The 10,228-nt window shown below is 35.4% G+C and overlaps 2 protein-coding genes across 2 annotated transcripts; both read right to left on the minus strand.

Moving 5' to 3' along the window:
• Positions 1–4,022: 4,022 nt before the first annotated feature.
• LOC116169828 (lysophospholipase-like protein 1) lies at positions 4,023–4,953 on the minus strand. Its single transcript, XM_031486006.1, has 3 exons — positions 4,802–4,953; positions 4,630–4,751; positions 4,023–4,584 (listed from the first exon to the last, which is right to left on the minus strand). The coding sequence occupies exons 1-3, from the start codon at positions 4,884–4,886 to the stop codon at positions 4,111–4,113; spliced, it is 681 nt and encodes a 226-aa protein (XP_031341866.1). The 5' UTR covers positions 4,887–4,953; the 3' UTR covers positions 4,023–4,110.
• Positions 4,954–6,206: 1,253 nt separating this feature from the next.
• On the minus strand, positions 6,207–7,481 carry LOC116169829 (zinc finger protein 239-like). Its single transcript, XM_031486007.1, has one exon. It carries the CDS (start codon positions 7,356–7,358, stop codon positions 6,267–6,269), a length of 1,092 nt encoding a protein of 363 aa, XP_031341867.1. The 5' UTR covers positions 7,359–7,481; the 3' UTR covers positions 6,207–6,266.
• Between the last annotated feature and the right edge of the window lie 2,747 nt (positions 7,482–10,228).

The raw sequence follows: 10,228 nt of genomic DNA on the forward strand, positions 1-10,228 counted from the left end.
CAATATTTTAATGCCCCTAGACCCATACCCTTGCTTCAGAGTAGGAGAGCAAGGGCAGAATTGAAACAACCCCTAAATGACGCTTCATTTTGAAATCTGCAGTCGTATTTTTCGGAAGCCAGCTGCAGAAAGCTTCAATTTGAAACAAAAGATGGCACACATCCACCTGTAAGTTCTCATAAAATAGATACATAGATGCAATCTGCAAAAACCACTTAAATATCCAACCCTTGCCTAAGTATTCACACAGTATTAACAGTAATACTGAAAAGTGGGTAAAAATACGTTGCTTATAGATAACAAAGTCCTTTAGTTTTTTGTATACTTAGTAGCAATTTCCGTAAAAAAAAAGAGATTAGCAAAAAAGGTCGCACTTTTGAGCAAAACTATGCATTTGGCATATCTTATTGTTCCGACATGGCGCCACTGTTATCTTTCCCTAGAACCTCCATTAGGGGTGCAGACTAAGCTTCATTGTCGTGAAAACGATTAGAATATTTAGGGTGAACTACCGAGTACATGTAAGCCTATATGAGTAGGGGGTTGCCTACATATTCAGGGTCTTGGCCGCGATTTTTACATTTGATTGATTTTGAATTTTCTAAATATTGAATTAGGAATTTCTGGATCAGATCGATCGTAATGTCACATATAAAATTATATTTAACCCTCTTTATCTCGAACGCACTGTATACTATGCTATCAAAAATGAGTTGCTGTCGAGTCACCTTTGGAATTTTTATTTACATTGTACTTATACCAAAGAGTGCCTATTATACTGTATTCATTTTACGAAGGTAGCGGTAGAAAGCATAGGGATGCTTTGAAGTTCACTGTGATTGGTTAATACACGAGTCAGTATTACAATGAAACATAAAACTAATGATGAATATTGTAAGGTGGTAGTTTATGTTGCCAACTAAACTGCCGAAGTGTCATTAGTTATTGTCAAAGATTTATTTCTGTTGGCAGTGCTGAATATTTCTATTTTACAATAATTTGGTGCCGTTTTTTTTCCTGTGTGTGTTTTATCTTCAAACACAGCGCCATCTACTACCTTCTTATAATGAATGCAGTATAACTTGAACGGTCAAAGCAGACTCAATCGCCACTCATTTTTGATCGCCCGTTATTATTTCCCTTGCAAATTGATTTTCTAAATCTTTACCAGATTTCCCATCCAGATCAAGGGTCTAATCGTAAACAAACTGGACTGAGGAAGCTTGAAAGTTCTGCGTGATAACGCTACGGATTCCAAGGAGAACGATAGGGAGACAGGACGCATTGCTTTGAGTTGGCAGTTAAATCGTTCAACTAATGGCTGCTCGGTGATAACTGCAGGTGCGGAATCATTCTGTGCAGAAAACAATATTGGGGCCACAAAACACACATTAAAAGAGCATCCCTGATCGGTGGTGATGCTAGTACGGAAACCAACAGTTTCAGTAGGCGGTGAGGGTGAGATGTATATGGCTGTTTTACACAAATCGTTACCTAAGAGTTTTCCAGCTCTCATTGATATGTTAAAATATGAAAATTTGCATACTGACATAGTTTTTCATGATCTATCGAAAGAAAATATCATGAGCGCTTCACTTCCAGTTTTACTGGATGTGGATAGCAACTTTGTTTATTTTAAATAGAACACCCTGTATTTTGTTGCATTTTCGAAATCTACATGACAGCCTATGTCGTTTGATACCACATTTCCCAGTATCAAAGGTTTGAAATTATTCAAGATTTATTTTGAGCCCTGTATCTGTGCATTGACATGAATTTCAAAAATCTTCCAAAATCACCAATACTGACTTGATGCTACATCCGAATGATTTAAATTTTGATCAGCCTTCTACAGGGTGCTTTAAGGTCAAATGTAATAACTCAAACCGCAAAAGTTGATTTTTTAATATGAAACCTGCTTTACTTTTTTACACTTTTAAATGTCGATCAATTATTACATTTCCTATACCTATCTGTTGTGCTTTCGGTTTTATTTTAGATTTTCTAAAATTGTAACCGTTATGCTTTGTACAGGGTGTACCCTCGAATACCCCCCCTAAGATATAAAAAAAGTGTATTACACTAGTGTATCAAATGTTTTTAAAAATGCACACCCCATATATTATTGAAAAATTGGAAAGTATATAAAGAATTCTTATATTTTATGGAACATATTATACCCTTAACGATTTCGCTGTTATAACCTTTTTCTCCTTAAAATTAGACCGTTTTTCAATTTTATTTTCCAGAGAAACTTAAAATCGTGCGCCTCTTCTCTTTCACAAAATTTCGTCTTTTATCGAAAAAAAGAAATGTTTGATTGACCGCCGCCAAAATGTCATTTTTTTTTAAATTTCAAATGGCATCACCTCTGGGTAGCCGAAACTATAAAATTTCCACTGATACCAAAACAAACCAAGGAGTCCAGATTGCGGTTATGCCTCCAACAAAATGGTCGTCATTTCGAACATTATTATTTCAAGTTGCTAGATTTGCTAATCCCCTTGTTCGTGTTAGGGTTGACGCACATGAATTCGCGAATTAATTCATCGGAATGTTTTTTTATTTTTGATTATTAATGGCGATAGATAGATTTTCCATCCTCCTGAAAATGAGGTAGATTTTTCGAAAATCGCGAATATGGAGAAACGGATCAACTTTGCGGGCCCAAAAAATTGCCCCCTTTTTTGTCATAAGAAAGCTCCAAATTTCAGACCCATGCAACTTTTTTTTTATAAAAATAAAAATAGAAAACAAAAAAACGATTCCCGGTTTTTCTAGACAGGTTTTGTGAAAAAAATGTAGATAGAAAAGTTATGCATTTTTTTATACCCTACAACTTTTACTTCGAACATTTTCGCCTAAAATTAATAGTTGCAACTCCCGGGATTTCGCGCGCGGAAACTTCGGCTGTTTTAATTCCCCGATTTCGAATCCCTTACTTACATACAAATACAAAAACCATTCAAAAACGTAAGTTTGATGCGCCAGTAAAACACCGGATAATTTTAGCCATACCCTCATTCTTAGACTCCCCAAGCCCCCCAAAGCACTCCTGTCATCATTTTCAGAGAGGGCTGTTGAGGAGGAAGAAAAATCTTGGCATATATTTACTGTGCCACAGCTTACTTCAGAAAAATGAAGATATGCTGCTCCCATGATTCTCGACTTCTTCAAAGATATTGACCTCCTAACTTTTGATATAAAGTTGCGGCTCTCCGTATTTATCTAAAGAAATTAGTTCATTTGTTCGAAATTCGCCTTTTTAATTAATCTTATTTGTTTACCAAATCAAAAGTACACTTGCAGCAAATAATAATCTAATTTGTGACACCTGTTTACCTTTACTTTCTGGTATTCTTTTGTTTTGTTATTATAGCAGCCTACTCCAATGTATAAACACGTAATTAATTAATGAGTAGGTACTCCGATACCGTACTTTTGTGAAAAATATTAAATAACATAAAAACTGCGGGGTTTAAGCACAGAGCACCCCTTATAAACATTGAAGAGAACACAAAAGACAATCGAATAGCGAAATAAAATAGTAGTAGTTCCATTTGAAAAAGAATAGTTATAGCAGTTTGAACAAATGGCACTGAAACAAGTAAAAATATGCAGGATGTTCTATTTAAAAAGTCAGTTATTTATTGACATCGTAAAAATGGGACACCCTGTACATGCAAAAATAATTTCTGTAGATCCGCAACCACCAATATTTTTTACCAGGTATCAGTTATGTAGGAAAAACCGACGCATTGTTGCAGGACCCTGTATATAGCCAAATACTATAATATTAAATTAAATTTTTTTTGTGGCTCTTTCAAAACTGGGAAATTTTATAAGTTGTAATTTTTGGCTCTTCTGTTTCAATAGGTTGCCAACCCCTGTCCTAAGGGAATGCGAGTAGACTCCGAGCCCTTATAAGAGACCAACTCCCTGAATAATAGATCAAGGATTGTAAGTCTAAAAGCTGTTAAAATTTATCATACTCAAAAATATTTCATATTTGTTAGTGCCCCTTTTCAGTCAATGTTATTTTATATATTTTCTACTTCATGTGTCTAACCTTAGCAAAGCACAAATACTTAATTATAATAATCTGCTACATCACAATAGCTTCTTAATCCATTCAAATAATTCTTCCAATTCTCGTTTCTTTAATTCGTGTATTGTATTAGGCAAACTAACAAAGTCGCCGCCAACACCTAAACTTTCCAACGTATCATATGTAGCCCTTCCCCACTTTATTGGGACAAGGCTATCACGTTCACCATGATACATTAACAAAGGAGTATCTGCAGTAGAGTGAGTCTTAAGATTGTAAAACACTTGCGAATCCCTATTTAAAAATGATGAAAGCGCAAAAACACCTCGTAGGCCAAGTCTCAATCTATAACCTACATGTAAAGCTAATCCTCCGCCCATCGAAAATCCCCCGACTATTATCTTATTTAAAGGTATTCCACTAGAAACCTCCTCTTCAATCAAGTTGTTAATTACCGAACCTATTTCGTCTATTGACTCCACACTTTCCTCCGCTTCGATACTGATCGATTTTCGATCAAACCAAACGTGACGCATCTATAAACAATATTACAACGCATAATTGAAAGAATGGCACGTTACCTCGCCGCCGGCAGCAGTGTAACTTTGAAGTGGTGCAGTTGGGAATAAAAACTTTATATTGGGGAACGAAAATGAACCTACAAGAGATTCGATCCATTCGCATACTCCTGGACCGGTGTCGCCTGTGATAAGACAATTAGATAAAATCAACGGTAAGGATAATCGCAGGTACCTGAGCCGTGTAAAAATATTACTGTGGCCGTATTCTTTGCGTTAGTTTGTGCTATAGTCTTTAAAACTCCTAAAGATAGAGACATGTTTGGACTTGGTGTTTGAAAGATACCATAACCTAACTTCTGAAAACGTCGACGTGCATAGAACCACAGTCTATATACAGGGTGCTATTTTGGGAGCTTTAGTGAAAGGTTTTTGGGAAAGTGAAAATATGCAGGTTTTTGAAAATTTGTGCTTAGGAGTTACTCTGAATGGCGAATGGATGTAAAATATTTTCAAAATGGTCGCACTTTTGGAAATACCGGAAGTAGTTAGTAACTTCGTTATTTTAAATGGCAACCTCTATTTTTTATTGCATTTTTGAATTGCGAAGTTCTTTTGATATACATATATAATATAGTTATTGTTTATGACAGATAAAATAGATTTTCCTTGTACATAAAATGGGTAGTTTTTCAAGGATTTAACAGTGTTAGCATTGTATTTTATTTTTTTTGTATCTGTTCAAATAACATCCGAAAAAAAATTAAAACCAAATCGGCAAATTTAATAAAAAAATAAAGCACGATAATTACTCTTTAATTGCCCAACTTTTCCCTAATTTGACCATCGTCGTATATGGTTTCCGAGATCCCCATAATAGACATCCTTATATCACAATGTACCTATAAGAAATATTTCTGAACCATATTTGTGCCATGTAGGGAACTAACCCACCGGTTCCCTCCTAGGTCACGATCCTTACCATGCACCCGAGGAACAAATCAACCTAGGCGATTAACAATTGTGTGGCAACAGAGAGGCAAAGTGCCCTGCTTCAATGGTGAAGGTTGTGATAATGTGAACTAGAAGAAGCAGAATCTAACCCATATATTGATTAGCGATATGACCAGATCAATGTTAATCTACTGTGGACAATGTGACTAAGGTGGTGTGCTACACCAACTCAAAGTACCTCACCTATACTGCTTTGAAACTTTTAGGTATAAATAAATGAGAATAGATTTAAACAAAAGAACAGAGACAGCCCTCTTAAAATAGATTGGCATTCTAAGTGCACCTGATGCAATTAAAATACGCCTATTAGGTATCTTGGCACAGACTCTGAATACCATTGTAGTTGCTTCAAGTCTCAAATTCAGTTCAAATGTACTATAAATGTATTCATAAATTTTCCTTAATCTCTAGTGATTTTTAGATGTTAAGACCAACCAGTCTACTTTTACAACAGATTCGAAAAACTGCAATCTCTGGACCGCCCAGTAATAAAATTACTACCGCCGAAATAATAATGCATGGAGGCTGTATTGCGGTCGGAATATTGACTATACCTGCATGGGTGATAACTCACATCTACCACTACAGAAGATTGAGATGAACGTAGAAAATTGAAATAGACGTAGTGTACAATAAATTAAATTTAATAAATAGAAAATCACAGACGAATAAATACAAAAATGCATCTACCAATTAAATTCAGATTTAATCGCGCAGTCAATGAAATATCCCCCTTCGTTCGAAATGTTTTTCTCAACGTACTCTTCCTTAACAATGACTTCTTGGGGTGAGTTAACTTTCTTCTTACTTTCGTGAAGTCTTAAATGTTTGCGATGCAGACTAGGTTGCGATGTGCGATAATCACAATACGTACATTTGAACGGTTTATCGTCACTGTGCGTTCGCAAATGACTGACTAGACTAGATTTTTGTACACCGGCATAATCACACTTGGAACATTTGAAGGGCTTTTCGCCGGTGTGTATTAGGACGTGTCGTTGCAGGTCACCTTTTCGGGTAGCGCTGAAATTGCAATGGTAGCATTTAAACGGCTTTTCTCCCGTGTGGGTCATTATGTGAAGGTCCAACAGTACCTTGCGGTTGGCACGGTAGTTGCAGTGGGCGCATTGATATGGTTTTTCTTTTGTGTGGGTTCGCATGTGGCTTTTGAGGCTGTCCAGGCGTAAGAAGCTGAATTTGCACAGTTCACATTTGTAATCTTTTTGACTGGTGTGCTTACGTTCGTGTATCTTTAACGTGTACCTTCTGAGTGCGCCGTAATCGCATTGGGTGCATTTAAAGGGTTTAATTCCGAGATGAGTAATCAGGTGTTTGCGTAACTGAGCGCCACTCATTGCACTATACTCGCACCGGTCACATTTGTGTTGTCTTTCGTTCACATGAATCTTTTTGTGAGCATGTAAAATCTTGCGATCACTGGTGCTAAAAGAGCACAGGTCACAATTGTGCACCGAAGAGTGAATTCGCATATGTTTTGTTACAGCGCTACGTAATGCTGCACTGTAGTCACACTGCGAGCACGAGTATGGCTTTTCACCTGTGTGAGTACGCATATGATAGACTAAACAACTTTTATGTGCGCCTTTATAGTTACAAAGAGAGCATTTAAAGGGCTTCTTCTCGGTTTCATTTGAAGAGACATTATCGGGATAATTCACTCTGTGCCCCTCACCAGAATCATCTAATATTATGATCTCTTGACACGATTGTGCATTTAAGCCCCCTAAAAGAACATTTTCATTCAAGTTTTCTACCATTTCTTCTCTTCTGTTTGAAATTTCTTTATTAAATGTTTGAGGTTATGAGTGAAGCTGGACGATCGATTGAATGCTACCACAACAAAAACTGTCACCTAAAGGTGCGTTCATACGAACTGATTTTTCAGAAAGAATCTTATAATCAATAATTCACAAATTTAATTCGCTAATTAAATTAATCTTTTTTTAGATAAAATTCTGCTTGCACCCGGTATATTATTGCATTTTCGAATTTTGCATCATTTTCTTGTGACCTTTCAAAATTTAAAAATATGATTATTAAGTGTGCCATGACGCTTCCGATGACTCGTGTAATGCTATATAAAAATCGAATTCCTACCAAGAATACTAAACCACCTGACTAATAAGCAACTAAATGTCCTCAAAGGAAACGTGTCATAGTACTGTCAGTCTGTCACACCCGGTACTCTCACTTCTACAGGGTGGAAATTTTGTCTCGAACGCTGAATACAGGTATCCTCAAAACTACATGGCCAAGAGGGGCATGTTTTTTTTTTAATGGCAACTACTAATTTTCAATACATAGGATTGCACTTTAAGAATATGTAATAAAAAATAGTGGATGCTATTTAAAAATATATTAAAAAAGCTTCTTAAAAACGTTTCTTTGAAGGTATATTCAGTAGTGTTGCCAGACAACAGTTCCAATCTGTAGAGTGTAGAATAATAAGGTTATTTAAAAGGAAGTTCCCAGTTTTAAATGGTCGTTGTTTTGTTAAATTTTTTAGATTCCGAAAAAAGAAAAACGCTATTATGCTCGTACAGAACGGGCGTTTTATTATACAATAACAAAAACACACAAGGGCCAGCGTGTCTATTTCCACAAGAAAAATATTGACATTTTGAGCTAGGGTTCTGGATTTACATGTATAGGAAAATAATTAAATGTCCACCCTTTCAGGACGTTTGGAAGACATTTGCTTGATTTTTAAAGTTTTCATGAAGGTACTTCAATGAAAGGTGTCTTCGAAAGGAATTAATTTTTGGCAACCACCACCCATTGAGATCTGAACAGGAGGATACTCACAAAGGGCGATTAGAACATCTGGAGTATACATTATGTTTCAAATTAATTTAGTTGTAGAGTTGGAAGGACGGCTATCTTATCAAAAGTGTGTATTTTTTTCTACTGAATCCAAATCTGTAGTCATCGCATAACGCATTGTTTAGATAATATGGAACACCCTGTATATTATTGCATTATATGACAGTTTATTAAATTCTATGTATTTTTCAATTATTTTCATTTTGATCTAGGTATCCACGGAAGGATGGTAGAGTATTTTTGTTTTATCTGCCTCTTCTGGAGATAGGTATTAAAAATGTGTTCGCGGATTAAAACGATATAAATCTAGAGCTATACGATGGATCGTAGAGAGATCAAAGTACTTTAAAATCATTGATTTAAACAACATAACAGAAAAATAAATCTTTGTATCTTCATGGATAACTAGATCGAAATGAAAATAAATCAAAAATGTTGGTTATTTGAAGTATTTTGGCTATGCTATGGTGGTGCTGAGTGCAACTTTTGTAGAGAATTTAAGAAGCTGTCATATAATGAAATAAAATACAGAGTGGTTCATATAAAAAAGTAGGATTTTTGTTATTTTCTAAAAAATGTGATGTTATTTTGTTTTTTAATTACAGATTTGGATTCAGTTTTCTACTGCATCCAAAAAATGCGAAATGCGAATGCGCTCCGAGTGCCATCACTTCTGGGGGCGCTTCTCGAAACTAAAGTTAATAAAAATTTATCTGCGCTCTACAATGAGCAAAACCAGATTAAACAGTCTCTCAATGTTATCCATATAAAAAAGAAACAACTCTAGAAATTTATTATATGACGTAGTAACAAATTTAGTGAAATAAAGGCACGTCGTCGTGTGTACAGTGTTCCAATTTGTTCGTTTTCGATGTTTTTGGGAGATATTTTGAGCAAACTTTGGTGCTGTCACGAACTTATAAATTAAGATGAACTGCTAATGCTGAATTGACAAATGACACCTACATGGGGGCAGCCATGATGTGCACTCACTTGGCGCGAAATTCAAATCAACTAATAAACAAGCATTAACCTCACGTTTTCTAATCCATAATTTCAAACAGTTCCAAGATTGGGCTACTAGTTCAAAAGTTACAGCCCTTTGAATTTTCTTTCGAAATTGGTTTCTAGTCTATAACTTTTGATTGAAAAGTCTGATCCAAAAAGTACGAATTGTTTTGGTAAAAAAGGAAGGTTAAACACTGCCTTTTTTTTCGGGCCTCAAAAAAAATTGTCTCAGATCGACCCGGAAAAAATCTTCTTATAGAACGTGGCCTGTAGAATCAATAATTTCAAACAGTTCCAAGATTGGACTACTAGTTCAAAAGTTGCAGGCCTTTGAATTTTCTTTCGAAATTACAGTGACACATGTTATTTTCCAAGGCTGAAATAGTCTCAAAACTTGAGCGCTAGGAAAATTCTCCTAGAAAATAACTAAAATGTGCACATCGTGACCGCGCCTATGCTAGGGCCATTTCTACCTCTATGCAACTCTGTTTGATCAGCAGTCCATCTTAATTTATAAGTTCGTGGGTGGTATCTCAAAAACTAAGCTAACTTTGTAACCGTTTGTCTCTTTTTCTCGTTATATTACTTTGTTATTTACCTTATTGTTTTTTTTTGTTAATACCTACTTGATTAATCATATTATGTTAATTTTGACGAGTGTAACTCGCAGTGATATTAGCACAAATATATATATTATTATTATTAAGTGGGCTTTGGAAAATATAAAAACACGCCCTTACTAATAAGAGACTATTTTTACCTAACGTTTATTCTATATATAGGTACTTTTTTGATA

This window comes from Photinus pyralis, unplaced genomic scaffold (genome assembly GCF_008802855.1).
Source record: "Photinus pyralis isolate 1611_PpyrPB1 unplaced genomic scaffold, Ppyr1.3 Ppyr1.4_LG4, whole genome shotgun sequence".
Taxonomy (NCBI): Eukaryota; Metazoa; Arthropoda; class Insecta; order Coleoptera; family Lampyridae; genus Photinus; species Photinus pyralis.